Source organism: Rattus rattus, chromosome 8, assembly GCF_011064425.1.
Source record: "Rattus rattus isolate New Zealand chromosome 8, Rrattus_CSIRO_v1, whole genome shotgun sequence".
Lineage (NCBI taxonomy): Eukaryota > Metazoa > Chordata > Mammalia > Rodentia > Muridae > Rattus > Rattus rattus.
In genome coordinates this window covers 20,145,486-20,160,749 of record NC_046161.1, presented here as the reverse complement: position 1 = coordinate 20,160,749, position 15,264 = coordinate 20,145,486, and the positions used below count along the sequence as shown (strand labels likewise).

The following is a 15,264-nucleotide window of genomic DNA, read 5'->3' as shown; positions in this document are numbered from 1 at the left end:
AATGCTCCCTTTCTTCCTTCTTTTCTCTCAGACTCACAAGTAGTTAAGGAACTCCAAGCCCCTGGCCAGCAAGGAGCCCTTGAACCAGAGGGAAACTAAGTCTCTTTTCTTTTCTTTTCTTTTTTTTTTTTTTTTTTTTGGTTTTTTTTTTTTCGGAGCTGGGGACCGAACCCAGGGCCTTGCACTAATTCCACTACTGCTATCAATTGGAGTCAAATTACCAGAAGCCATCGGCTTTTGGTTCTAGAGTAGCAGAGTTAAAGAAAAATTACCAAAAGTAAGCAGCTTTTGGCCACCAAATAGCAAAGAGTTAAAGATAGAAAAGAACTGCTCAAAATAAAGCAACTTTGACCGGATCCTATGGCCCCAACAATCGATCACCGACACCATACCTGTTTGCTGCCTTCCTCAGGAAACTAGGTGCCTGATTAAGTCCCTGGCACACTGAAACTTTTATTCTGTGAGAGAAACGGTGTGGTGTTTTCATGTGTGATGTCAAGTGCCTGGGTAAAGTCAAAAATTTAAGTTAACATACAAAGCAATAGTTCTTTTGTTACTGTTTGGTTGGTTGGTTAATTGTAATTCAGATATGTGGTTTGAGGAGAAGCCTTCTAGCCAAGCTAGATGGACCTATGTGAAAGTCAGGAGTAGTCTTAGTCAGTATAGATCATTAGAGTTGGTAACAGAGGAGGTGCGAGAGCTCTCATTCCAGTGATAACCGATGGAAACACACTTGAAGGTAGGGCATGGTTGCATGTGCCTGCCCTAACATGGGAGGTTGAAGCAGAGGGATCACGAGTTCAAGGCTATCTTAAACTATATAGTCTGAGGGCATCTTGTGGTACCTGAGAGTTTGTCTCAATAAAATAAAAATATTATAAATGAAACTTCTAAAACTGTCAGGCACAATATTAATTAGAAAAAGAAAGGGTTAGGGAATGAGAACAACATGGGGAAGTCCTGACTGTCTGCAGGACAGAGGGAAGAGGAGGTATTAGTGGGTTGCTGGAACCTTTTCATGCTTGTTAAATGTGTTGGGTGAATGGTATGAGAATTCTCTTCCTTGACATTTAAAAAGATTTCCCCGTGTGTCTTAGTTTGGATTTTGTTACTGTAGAGAGAAACCATAACCAAGGCAACTCTTCTAAAGGCAAACATTTCACTGGGGCTGGCTTACAGGTTCAGAGGTTTAGTCCACCATCATCACAGTGGGCAGCATGGTAGCATCCAGGCAAACATGGTGCTGGAGAAGGAGTAGAGAGTTCTACATTCTTGATTCACAGTCAGCCAGGAGGTTCTCTTTCCACACTGGGTGGAGCTTGAGCATGAGGAAGCCTCAAAGCGCACCCCGACAATGATACACATCATCCAACAAGGCCACACCTACTCCCACAAGGCCACACCTCCTAATAGTGCCACTCCCCATGGACCAAGCATTGTCTGTGGGAGGCCAAACTAATTTAAACCAGTACACCATGTTAGATGCCTGCTTTCCTTGGGGATACTATAGTCTTCCTATAATAGATAGGGTTATTTTTTTCCATGTGAAATGGGATAAGAGATACATATATCATACGTTGTCAAGAGAAGAGAGAGATCCTGGCAAACAGGTGAAGAGATTTTGGACTAAAGACTTGAGACTTGTAGTCTCTTAGCCCAATGGGGACCCAATTTCTGTTTTAGTCTCTCCACAGGATAGCTTCCTCTCTATTTCTTAAGGGTGTTGACAGGTAGAGCTCCATCTTCTGGAAGTGTTTGCAAAATGGGTTTGTTGGCCCCACACTGGAAGAATAGCATCCTTGGACACTTGAACTAATGGAGATGAGATTAGAGGACTAGCCTTTGCCCTGATTCCTTGACTCCAGAGAACAAACACAAGAAAAAAATAGGGAATAATGGTGACTAATGTCATACAAAGTGGCAGAAGTCAGACAAAGGTCCTTAGGAAGTCCTTTGGGGTAGCTTGAGTTCTTGCAAGGGCTGTGGGGAGTGGATTATCTCAAGGCTCCAAAGCTCTAGAGTTACCCGACAGCCTGGTAAGGCCTCTTCTACTTTTCCTTTAATTGACTGATTTTGGTTTCCTGAAACAGGGTTTCTCTGTGTATCCCTGGCTGTCCTGGAACTTACTCTGTAGACCAGGCTGGCCTTGAATTCCACCTGCCTGTCCCTGCCTCCCTTGTGCTGGGATTAAAGGATTGTTTGCCACCAATGTCCAGTGTTCCTCTGTTTTCACCAAGAACTAGAGGTGGCAGGTGGACAAAACTCGTCGTGAACTTTAAAAAGAATAAGATGGTTCAAGTTACCTTTGCAACAGAGGAAAAGTCCCAGATCACTTTGGAGAGATTTGGGGAACCCTAATATAGGGATGCTTCCTCTCAGCAGGCGTTGCATGCTTTTTTTTCTCTCTTTTTTTCGGAGCTGGGGACCGAACCCAGGACCTTTCGGTTGCTAGGCAAGTGCTCTACCACTGAGCTAAATCCCCAACCCGTGTTCCATGCTTTTATGGTGTTCTGTGTGGTAGTGAAGGAGGCTTCCCCTCTGTTCTGTGAAGTTGTCTGTAGACCCCATGAATACTCACACCTGAATTTCGAGGTTTTGAGGTAAAGTTAAATTGCCCCTTTTTCTGTAAGCAGTGGTGAACCTTCCTAATGCTGCGACCTTTAATACAGTCTCTTGTGCTGTGGTGACCTCCCAATCATAAGATCACTTTCACTGCTACTTCCTAAGTGTAATCTTGCTACTGTTATGAATCATAATGTAAATACCTGTGTTTTCCATTTGTCTCAGGTGACCCCTGTCAAAGGGTCACTTGACACCCCCCAAGGATCAACAGGCTGAGAACCAGTGCTGTAGAGGCATCTAATATAATCGCACAGTGTTTAAAAGTTGAGTAGCTGGGCAGAGTGGTGCATGTCTTTAACCCAGTACTCTGGAAACAGAGGCAGGTAGATAGATCTCCATGATTTGAGCCCAGGCTGGTCTACACAGAATTCCAGGACAGCTAGGACTACACGGAGAGACCCTGTCTCAAAAAATAAAAAACAAAAAGCAAACAAAAACTCCACCCCCACCCCCAAGAATAAAAAAAAGCAAACAAATCCAAAACCAAAGTTGAAGAAGTAGGGTACAAAGGTCTGTGACTCCAGTCCCAACGATCCATCTCCCTTTTGGCCTCTGCGGACACTGAATGCATGTGATACAGGGCTTCACCCATGCACATAAAAATTAAAAAAAAAAAAAACAACTAAAAATGAGATACTGGAAGGAGGTAGTTTTGTAATGCAAATTTGTCCACTTTGAACCTTTTCATAGTTCTATGAAGCACCTTTCCCAAGAGAGTGGCTTCTATCAGGATCTAGAGGAAGTCCCTTCCACAGTAGGTTGTCACTGTGTTTAAGGGGTTTTCATTGCTCAACTCTAGGAAGTTTTTATAAAAGTCTTTTATCCATCTGTGATCCATCCTGAATTTCCAGCACATCTAAGAAGCATTTTGATGAAATGAGGAGAATCTGGGACGAGGGCCAGAAGCGTCTGTAGTTGTGTAACTCTCCATAAGAGCTCCTGGTTTCACTGTAAGCTTCCCCATCTTGTCCGCCATATTGTCTCGGCTGTTTATGGATCTGCCCTACTGATTTTCCTGCAGTGAACCATGGCTGCCTATTTAGGGGGGGGTACTGCCTTAAAGGTTGGAAGATTATAGGTATATTTCACTAAGTTGTCCCTGGGACAGTTTAAAAAAAAAATCACACTTTCTACAAATCCCTGGGTAAAGCAATCATTTCCAAGGTGACTGGGCACCAAGTATTGGACGCTCTACAGTGCGACCAAACCCTCTTACGAGAGAAAAAGTAACACCAGATGTGAGGTTGCACATCTGTAACCCCAACACTCGAGAGGCAAATGCAGGAGGATAAGAAATCCAAGGTCGTTCTAGGCTACACTGAGAATTGACAGCCTGGGCAATATGAAAGCCTGAATTTAAAAGAAAAAAAAAAAAAAAGAAAGAAAAAAGGGACTAGAGGTATGGCTTAGTGGTTAAGAGCACTGACTGCTCTTCCAGAGGTCCTGAGTTCAAATCCCAGCAACCACATGGTGGTTCATAACCATCTGATGCCCTCTTCTGGTGTGTTTGGAGACAGCTACAGTGTATTCATATAAAATAAATAAATAAAGAAATTTAAAAGGGGGGGGGGCTGGAGAGATGGCTCAGTGGTTAAGAACACCGACTGCTCTTCCTGAGATCCTGAGTTCAAATCTCAGCAACCACATGGTGGCTCACAACCATCTGTAATGAGATCCGATGCCCTCTTCTGTTGTGTCTGAAGACAGCTATAGTGTACTCATATACAATAAATAAATCTTTAAAAAGAAAAAAATTTGCAAGTTGCATCATGGGACTTCAGTGATAAGATGAGAGCCTCTCTAGCTCAGCAGGCTGGGGCCAAATAGAATTCAGGGGCTCTCTGATTTTTCATAGTTTATTACAATTAGTATACATACAAAATCAGGTAAACGCCATAACATAAATGGTTTAACCTCCACTACAACCAGCAGATACTCTGCCACGAGCTTTCAGCACCCTACGTTAACACAGAATTCACAGAAAACGACAATCACACAAATAGGATTATAATACAATTTGTAAGGAAAGGATCTTTTTTGTTTTGTTTTTGGTCCATGTTTTCTTTTAATAAACAAGACACATAACTTTTTCCTCTTTGGCAGAAAGAGGTTAAATCCCCCCCCCCTCCCCCCCCAGTTCATTCCCGAAGTAAACTCAGGAAAAAAAAAAAAAAAAACAACAACATGAGACATGAAGTACAGCTGAGACCCGGGCTACTCTATGAGTACAAACATGTTCAGGGGGAAAACTGCACTTTACATCACCAGGGCAGTTACTAGGTCTCCACTAAAAAAGCTCTGCTTCGACACCGGCACAAACACATTTCAAAGAGCCATTTGCGTTCCAGGGACAGGGAGTCGTCCACGTCGTTGCTTCTGGAGAAAGTTGTAGGAAGTAGGGCTTCTGGGTTCAGCTGTGTTCATAATCTGAGGTTTAGAAATACTTGATATTCCTGCCTTGAGCTACAAGCTCCTTCATTACAAGGCGTGGGTGGGCAGTGTGGACGCAGATTTGCTTAGGAACATGCACAGTAGGCTAGGGCCCTTTCCTTGGAGAATGTGGTCCCTCAGGGTGCAGCCGGGACCCACACAGGCCCCAGGACACTAGGCTGCCCTACTCCTCTCAAGGAAAGTCTAAGAAAGCAGGCTGCAGCTGCCGAAGTGGTATTCTTGCTTGCGTACATGGGCCACCATTGCTGGCCGTCACCCACCCCAGTGTGCTTTATGTGTTTTCAAGTAATTCCATTTCTTCCCGGAGAAAGAAGGGTAAAAATGCTTTCACTTTACCAAAAAGGAAACGAGCCGCCACAACCCACGAAGGTTTTAAACAGACCTGCTGCTTAGCGTCAGATAACCAAACACACCGAGAAGCACGAACCCGGGCGGGCTCCATCTATTCGAATCCCGCGTTCCCCCTTGAAGCCCCGTGTGAAAACAAACACCACAAACTTCGTTACGTTAATCCGTGTTAAATATAACTGTACAGATTGCACATTTTATAGCACAGCATCACAGTTAGACGAGTGAGAAAAGTCTCCTTGTTCTAGCCCAGCAGAAACCAACCGGCTCTGCTGGAGAGATCGGAACAAAACCAGCCGCACAGTTCTGTAAACAGTAAGTGAGGTCGCCTCTAGGATCCTGAAGAGTCACACATGCACGCTGGGACATTTCTTCCAGTGACTCGCAGCGGTGCGCGCTCAGTACCACAGCAGGTTTCTTTCACATTGGGTTCACAAAAGGGCAGTCACCGCCATCTGGTTGAGGGGCGCGAGGCCGTTTCGGGGTGCTGAATAACCATCGTCCCCCCCGGAAGTCATCTGTGATTGAGAGGCGGGGTCTCCGCTGTCCAAGAAGCTGCTGGCTGCAGCCGGTTTGTCATAGCCGCCCCCCACAGGCTTGGGGCTTGCTGGCCTCTGATAGCTTTCCATCTGGGTGGCTCCTGCAGCGGGAGGAAAGCCTCCAGAGGAAAGGGAGTGTTTGTGAGTGAGCCTGGGCCCGGGGACTCGGTATCCGCTCTGTGTGGAGAAGGTGTGAGCTCGCAGCAGGTGCCTCTCCACGATAGGTGTGGCATACTCAGGTTCTGAGTGAGTCAAGGGCAGTGCGTACTCATGGCGGCCAGGGCGGTGAGGACAATCATAGTGGCTGCTGGCCTCAGTGTTCACTCTGGTATCCTCGGTGTCGGTGTCCATGGGCCGGAAGGTAGAGCCCTTTCTCGTGACTGTTCCTGTGCCAATCATGAGAGGCTGCTGATAATCTAAAACCAAGCGAACATCATTAGTGCACTAGCTGACAGGAGAGCGAGGTAGCCAGTCGCCACAGGGTGGGCTTTCCCTTCCACTCCATCTCCGTTGGTGACCCAGGTCTGGGTGGTCTTGAATTGCCAAGGTAGCTTGGATGGATTTCTGTAAGCAAATTTATCTCATCTAGGTGGGCGGTTTACATCCTTATCAATTGGTTGTGAGTTCATTGTGTGGATGTATTGTGGACTGAGCATTTAACATATAAATCTGATTGTTGGGTTACAGTTTGGAGAGTCTTGATTTTAATAGGTTTTTGGGAGTTTATACCATAACTATTAGGGGGCGGATGCTGGGAATGTAAACAGGGCAGCAGGGGGAAGGTAGCTGCAGCTGAGACCAGAGGTTGGATGCTGGAAATGTGAACAGAGTCCACAGTAAAAGAGCAGCGAGATAGGTGGTCTCTGTATGAAACTGGCAGCGACCCACCTGGGTCAGAGAGTGCTTTGGGGGCAGCGTGGAGCCACGGAGATAAATTAGCGTTAGTTCCAATGGCCCACCAGACCCAGGACTAGTGAGAGAGAGAGATCTGGGCCGTGCCTTCAGCTGGCAGTCTATATCAAGGCTATGGAAGAAGGAAGCTTGCTCTCTCTTTGCCTGCTTGCTCCTACTAGCAAGTCTGAGTCCTCCTTGGCTTTAAAGTCTGCTTCTTTGGGATTCTGGGGAATACTGAAAGCCAGCTGAGACTTCTACCCTCAAGGACGGAACAATGACTGGATTCTTGGAGTTTTCATTGGTAGACAGACATTGTGGACTAGCTAGACCATAGCCAGTAAGTCATCCTTTTCCTACACACACACACACACACACACACACACACACACACACACACAGAGAGAGAGAGAGAGAGAGAGACAGAGACAGAGACAGAGAGAGAGAGAGACAGAGACAGAGACAGAGAGACAAAGACAGAGAGACTTATTCTATAAGTTCTGTTACAGAACCCTGATAACGCTGAGGAGAAAGAACTATGAAGACAGTGTGATGTGGCAAGAGAATTAGGGGGATAAGGATAGTGCAATGGAAATGAAAGGTAAGTATTAGGTCTGGGCTTAGTGATGGCGTCCAGATAATGAAATCATTTCTGAGACAGTGAAACAATTCAAGCCTTTTTCAAAATGAGGTAGCCCCATGACAACAGAAAACAAAGCAGAGGGATACTGAGTACGTTCCTCCAATCACGACAGCTGCTGAGCAATGGAGTCAGGACTAGAAGCCATGTTTCTAGCATGAGCTATGCTGTCCATCCATTAGATCACATGGAAGTCTCTCTCAGAACCTACATACTAGCCGTCTGAGGTAACTCTGGGGGCAAGCTGAAGAAGACTGACAGGAGATAAAACTGGAAGAGAGACATACTGATGCTTTCTCAGAGACACTGAACCATTCTGACCCAAACAGGCCCCTTACTCTAATTCCGTCTGCTCAAAGGCCAGAGATGCATTCATTCATCACTCAGTTAGCCTTTCTTGTCCCTCGTTCCCAGTACTTTAATAAAAACCTGAGTAGCACACATTAATTAAGAGCAGGGACGGGAGGATCTCTATGAGTTCGAGGCCAGCCTGGTCTACAATTTCCAGGATAGCCAGAGCTACACAGAGAAACCCTCTCTGGAAAAAAAACAACCACCACCAACAACAACAAAGACAAAACGATAACAAGTAACTAGCAGAGCCTAGCAGAGCTGCGGGCCCCACTCTTTGCGATCCATTATGTGCCATGAGGGTATGCTCAACTCGGGTCAAGAGACCACTGACTAATATCTCTGCGTCAGCTTGAAACTCTTCAGAGAGTGCTGGGGGAATGGGGCCGCATACTTCTGCTATAGTAAAGGATCTTACTTAGCCTTACTGCTATACTGTGTCAGGCCTCCCAGCAGCAGAGCCTCCTCAGAGCACGGTCCCTGGGCTGTGACGCTCACCTGCCATGTCGCTAGTGATGAGATCCAACTTTTGTGTCATCTCCTTCTCGTTGTCATAGCTGATGGTAAATTCCGCCGACTGATGCCTGGCAAAGGGATATTTAATCTGCTTCCAACAGCCTGAAATCAAGAGAATGTAAAACCAGGCCTCAGGCGTGTGACTCACATACCCACATCTGTCAGAAGTCAGTCTTCCTGCCGGGTGCGGACAAACCCACAGCCACAGCTCCCTGGTTGTTTGCTGAGCACAGCACAACGAGGCAGGCCCCTCAGAATGTGCATTACCCACCCGTAACTTTATTTATTTTTTTTGAAATAGGGTCTCTTTGCACAGCCCTGGCTGCCCTGGAACTCATTAGGTAGACCAGGCTAGCCTTGAACTCAGAGATTTGACTGGCTCCCACTGATGCTATAAATGTAGTTGTGGGCTGGAGAGATGGCTCAGGAGTTAAGAGCAGAGGCTGTTCTTCCAGGATATTTCGATTTCTAGTACCCACATGGCAGGTCACAACCATCTGTAACTCCGGTCTCAGAGGATTCAACACCCTCTTCTTGACCATGGGGGCACCAGGCAGGGACATAGTTCACAGACATACATTCAGGCAGACAAAACACCCACACACATAAATCAATTAAAAAAAAAAAAAAAAAAAAAAAAAAAAAAAAAAAAGATGTAGCTCCCAAGCCCTGGAATCACGTGGGCCCATTTCCTGTAGGCACATAACCTCACACCCCAGAGGAGACACAGCTGCCATTTAAGCTCAGCCTTTCCTCAGCATCTTCAGGCCTCTACTGTATTTCATGGGAAACTGAGGAATGGACCAGGCAGGGTCCATGTGTTTGCTTTGGAGAGTTTTTAAGACACAGGTCAGTAGTATTCACCTGTGACCCCAGGAGATTAAAGTCAGGACATCTCACGAGCCCTGTCTACATTATTTTGATTCTAAGATTAGAACTCGGGCCAAGCACGTGTTCAGGTCATGGACAAGGCTGCTGTCACTCCTGATGACAGTGCAACAATCTAATTTCCAGTCCACATACACAAATGAAAAGAACAAAACTTAAAGAGCACGGGCTCGGGGTTGGGGATTTAGCTCAGTGGTAGAGTGCTTGCCTAGCAAGCACAAGGCCCTGGGTTCGGTCCCCAGCTCCGGGAAAAAAAAAAAAAGAGCACAGGCCCGTGCTAAACAGATACGGCACCATGAAAACTCCGAGGCAGAGTATAGACTAGACAACAACGAATTTCTTCGTTGTAACTTGGCTAATTCAAAGGTAATGGAACTTAATATTCTTCAAACCAGAGAGTAGTCTCCTCTTCCCTACAGTTTATGTTCCAAAAACGAAAGGAATCGTGGCCCCAAACATTAAACTGAAAAATCCCAGAAGCAATTCATGTTTAAACTGTATGCTGTTCTTGCAAAGCACTACCTGGATGCGAACCATCCTCCAGCCCGGTTAATCTGTTCTCTGAATGCTACCCTCCTGTGATGGTTAGACCCACTCCCCCACCCCCCCCAACAGCTTGACAGAATCTACTCAGCCAGAAAACCGGCAGGTGGGGGGGGGGCGTGTTGTTTTGATTGTATTCAAGGGTTCCCACCAATACCCAGCCAACGTGATGGCGCCCACTTCCTGCCCGGGATCCTGAACTGGAGGAAGGGGAACTGGGCAGCAGCCTGCATTCATCCCTCTGCGTCTTCCCATCCAGGATGCAGTGTGACCAGTTTGCTTCAAGCTCCCATCTTTATCCGCCTGCTTCCCCACCACCACCACAATGGACTGGACCTTGCACTGTCAGTGAGAACAAACCCTCTTTCTTAAAGTTGCCTTTTTTTCAGGTTATTTTATCACAGTGAGAGAAGGAGAAACTGAAATACTCCCCTGTAGTCAATTTATAATGTGCTCAAAGCAACGTAGTGAGCATTCAACTGTCCTGTTTCATTATTACTTAGCGTTTTCTTAATCCCTCGCCATACCTAATACATAAGCTACATTTTATCAGAGCTCTGCATGTACAGGGTTATGTACACGATTTAGTTCTAGTTACAGTCTTGGGCAACCCTTAGTGTCTTAGAACACATCACTCACAGATAAAGGGGCTCATTGGGTACAGAACCCAGGATCTTGTACCTGCCGGGCAAATGTTCTACCCCTAAGCTAGGTAGCGCCTGTCCTACAAATGTACCCCACTAACACTGCATTAGCAGGCCCTCCCCCCTGGAGACAGAATACAACTTTAGACGGAGTGTGAACCAACCTGTTTTCTGAGCCTCGGCTGACACAAATGGATTGCCTTTTTTTTTCTTCCTGTCAAGACAAAAAGCTCTATTAAACACTCACCAGCCGATATGTCTGCCTTGCGTCCTCCTACAATATGAGGATCAGAAGTCCTTACCTCGCAGGTGGTTCTGAGGACCGAATTAGCCAGACGTTGTCATGTGCTTAGAAAGTTCTGTGTATGTGTGTGTGTGTGTGGTCATATGTAAATATATCATATTTATATAATATATATCATATGTATATAATTAAGGCCACATACAGTCACCGAGGGAATGTATGCTAATTTTATTTTCTATATTAGAAAGCAATTTATTATTTGATTTTTCTCAGTGGCTCAGAGAACCAATAAAATCCTTAAGTAATTTGTAAGGATCAATTTATATTCTATTTTCTATAAAGTGTAATTCGTGGGTGCCTTTAAAAGCAATTAACATTAGTTATGTTGAAGGTGGACAATGATTTGACATTCTAGTCAAACTAATGCATATATTTACACGTTCTAAAACTTTTTAAATTATAAAAAGAAAACCTGAGACTATTTCTTACTTTTGGTTTAAATCCAATTTCTATCATTTGTTATAATAATAAAAATAGCATACAGGGCTATGAAAAAGAGTCAGTACCCATCATCGTAAACATCTTTGTTCCAAGAGAAAACAGCCACATCGGACATTGCTGGGCTATCTAGGGACATGGTGGGAGCTGAACCCAGGCACCGGGTCCTCTTTCTAATACAATCTGCATCGGGCAGGAGAACGAGGGAGATTTCACAGGGGATACGCCAGCTCCCAGATCAGTGAGTGATCATGTGGGAAGCCATAAAATGCAGTACCAGATAATCCCTATGTTAACATCTGGACCCAAGACATTTCCTCTCTGAAGAAGGCGTGCTGCTTCTTCAACACATATGGACCAGAGGAGTAAACTTCTGAGGTTTATGATGTTAGTGATGATTATCCCACTTGGGGGAAAGCACCTCGGGGTTTGCCTATAAGTGCGAGCCTAGACAGGAAGATCCACGTGAGTCGGGGATGGCACCATTCCCTGGGCTGAGGTTTCAGATTAGTCAGAAGGCAGCATTCCTCTCTCCTTGATTCCTGTAGATCCCGACATCCCGCAGATGGGATGCGACCAGCTACGTCACACTCCTGCTATCGTCCCCCTCCACTGCGATGGGCAGACTATGCGTCCTCAAACTGCGAGCCCACACAAACCCTTCCTCCCTTACGACACTTTTGTCAGAGTGGTGAGAAAAGTCAGCCAACAAACTGCTTATGTATAGAATGAGAGATTGAAAACGTGTAAATCCACCTACTTCCTACAGATCGCAAAGATCCCGGTCCCAGTCAGAAGGAGGGCGATGAAGATCACCGACGGAATAGCCACCGTTGTTATACTCATTCCTAGAGGAGAAAGCCACCGTCACAACACAGATATCACACCCCTCACAAACACACACACAATCCAGCTTCAGAACGGGGTGTGGTGGTGTGTAGCATTAACCCCAGACTCAGGAGGTAGAGGCAAGAGGGTCTATGTGAGTTCCAGGCTAGCCAAGGGTACAGGGTACAGGGATACACACAGTGAGATGCTGTCTCAAAAAAATAAATAAATAAATAAATAAAATAAGCAAATCTGCTTTGTGTGTGGGGAAATGAATACGTGTTTGCCTATGATGTTAGAAAGTAAAGTCTGAGCTAAGTCTGAAAGCATAAAATTGTTCCTCTACCCAAGAAGGGCAGGGTTTGTTCCATGCACCTTAGGATTGGCTTTTACTCTGAGCTCCTCGATGGAGCTCAAGTTAATTCCCCAAATTAGATTTAGACTGCATATGGCTGGGTGAGGCTCTCAGAGTCAGGGTCCACAGCCCGTGGGGAGGTTTGGTAGGTAACTGTTACCAAGGCTGGGGAAGCTGTGGGATTCCCATTGTCAGAGCTGTGGTGCATTAACTGAAGATGTTCTCAGGCAGAAATTTCAGGAAAATGTAACAATCTAAACATTGTAGAGGGGAGTGGTTAATTAATGGCATATCCATATATAGTAATTTGGAAAATACTCAGAATTTAAAGTTAAATGAAAAATGTATAGCATGCTACAGCTTATTGTGGTACGTGTGTATATATGCGTATGTATGTATGTATGTATTCATATATGCACACATTTACTATTATTTGTTCTTAGAAGGAGGTATTGGGATTGAAGTTGAACACCTACTATGCGCAGCTAAATAGTAGGGTTTTGTGGGGGTGTTTTTTGTTTGTTTGTTTTTCAAGACAGGGATTCTTTGTGAACTCTTGTCTGTCCTAGAACTCACTTTGTAGATCATGCTGGCCCTGAACTCACAGAGGTCTGCCTGCCTCTCCTCCCAAGTTTTGGGATTAAAAGCATGGGCCACCAGCACCCCATTAAATAACATTTAACCCGAGGATGGTCTTGAAGTCCTGACCCTCTTGCCTTTACGTTGAGGTAGGCAAGATAGCACCAGATATAGATATACTAGCACCAGATATACTAGCAAAGATAGACCCAGGACAACCAAGCGGGAAACAAAACAGAACAAAACAAAACAAAACAATACAATACAATAAACCCATATGCCAGAAAATTCTTGAACTACAGAACTCTACATAGTCCTGGGGTTTGCAGGACTAAATTCCCATTGTAGACTTTTAAACAATAAACTTAGGAAAAGCATGATCCTTACCTGGGGATGTAAACAGAAATCGCTTTTCTGACAGAGAACCACTGAAATAAAGGAGACGAAACAGGAGGCATGTAAGAGAGTTGCTTTGATAGACACTAGCACAGGACAGCTTCATACACCCCCCCCCCCATCCTGATGCCCTCCTGCTATCATTTATACCAGCATCTTCAAGGGTGGGCTAACTTAAAAACTGTCATAAATTAAAACACAAAACCTTTTGTAACAGTATGCACAAATTAAACTAATTTAACCATGACATTCTCACACATGTGCACAAGGTTACTTTGTATTTACTCTCCACCGTCCTCATTCCAAACTTTCCATGGCTTCCCTGACCCACAGTCATCTATCCTAGCCTGCTTTCTGTTACTGTGGCAAACAAGCTTCTGGAGGGGAAAAGGTTTACTTCACTTTCAGCCTCCATCACCAAGGCAAGGCTGGAACTAACGACAGAAACCTGAACAAGAAGTAAGGCAGAGGACGTGAAGGAATGCTGCTTATGGGATTGCTCTGCCTGCTTTCTTACACCACAAAGGACCACCTGCCCGGGGCTGGCCCCACCCATATCAGTCATCGACCAAGAAAATAACCCACAGTCGTGCCCACAAGCCAATCTGATTAGGCAATTCAACTGAGGCCCCTCTCCCATAGAACCAACCAGCACATCTCCCTTCTAGTTATACCAAGATAGCAGCTTGGTGTATAGCCTGGGCTTTCCTAGACCTCACTAGATAGCTGCAGCTTTGCCATATTCCTCTTGTCCCAGCTTTATCTTCCCGGGTCTCCATAATCTTGCTGAATATGATGATCTGTAGGTCCATTCTCTTGCAAGTACCCCAAGTTCATCCCGAACCAAACTCTTTGTGTACCATTAAAGTAAATATGGACAGGCAGGCATTCCTGTGATATGCTGGTAAAAGGCCTTGGTTTATATATATATACACACACACACATATACATATATATGCATATATATTATATATACATACACATTATATATATATGGTTCAGTACATGGTATAACTGGGGTCTTACGGTAGTTTTTTTTTCTCCAAACTTAATATTTGTATTGATTATTTGGGAATTCCATGTCATGCACCTCAATCACTTACGTCCTTTTTGAGAACCCTCTGGAAAAGGTACATACCATTGGGAATAAATTTACAATTCATCAAGAGCCTCTCTTTTACTTCTTAGTTAAATTTTCTTTCTCCTAATGCCCCAACATAGGCATTACACAGGAAACATGGCCCCCAGTGATCATACCACCATGAACACTCACACTTGTTCTCAGTGCCATGAGGCACTGACATACTGACTTTGATATTTTTGTTGTCAATTAGAGAGGACAAGTGTGGAAATGTTAACTTACACACACACACACACACACACACACACACACACACACACACACACACACTTTTAAAGTGTAATAAAATGAAATTTTCATTCAAAAGCGCAGACCCAAGGGATGGAAGGTCCTGCTAATGGTTTTCTGCTGACTTTTCTCCATTATCAGCTGGCTTCCGGTGGCCACTTCACTCTGTCCAACTAACTAAATGGAACAGAGTTACACTAAGAGTAGACAAACCTTCTCCTTAAAAGCTACCACCTAGGGGAGGACAGTAGGGTAAACAAATTCCATCAAATTACAGGAATAAGAAAGAAGCCTCCCCCGGGGCTCCACAGTCAGACAGTCTGGAACAATCTGAGGTAAACACAAAGGAAAGGCTTTCTCTTCTGATGGTCAGAGCCTCCTCCTTCTCCTCCTCCGCTGGATGAGGTCAGTCCTTCTTCCTGATTCCATTCTGGCCTACTCAAACCGAGGAAGTGGCCTGACCCCCGGATGAGTCCCAGCAGAGTCTGGATATTTGCTTTAGGGACCCCTTCTTCCTCAGCTGCAACACTTCCTTCTGTGCTGTTTTTCCTGAATACCAAGC

General features: G+C 45.0%; 2 protein-coding genes across 3 annotated transcripts in view; both read right to left on the bottom strand.

Annotated features, from left to right (window-relative positions):
* The window catches only part of Npsr1 (neuropeptide S receptor 1), a 406,607-nt gene that overhangs the window by 173,697 nt on the left and 217,646 nt on the right, over nucleotides 1-15,264 (bottom strand). The gene's annotated exons all lie outside the window — the stretch shown is intronic.
* Nucleotides 4,789-15,264, bottom strand: part of Dcbld1 (discoidin, CUB and LCCL domain containing 1) — a 70,195-nt gene continuing 59,719 nt past the window's right edge. Inside the window, exons 8-12 of the mRNA XM_032910102.1 lie at nucleotides 13,325-13,365; nucleotides 11,936-12,023; nucleotides 10,598-10,647; nucleotides 8,341-8,460; nucleotides 4,789-6,376 (exon numbers count right to left, since the gene is read on the bottom strand). Coding sequence (XP_032765993.1) covers nucleotides 5,853-6,376; nucleotides 8,341-8,460; nucleotides 10,598-10,647; nucleotides 11,936-12,023; nucleotides 13,325-13,365 — 823 coding nt within the window. The 3' untranslated portion in view covers nucleotides 4,789-5,852. The remainder of the gene's footprint in view (nucleotides 6,377-8,340; nucleotides 8,461-10,597; nucleotides 10,648-11,935; nucleotides 12,024-13,324; nucleotides 13,366-15,264) is intronic.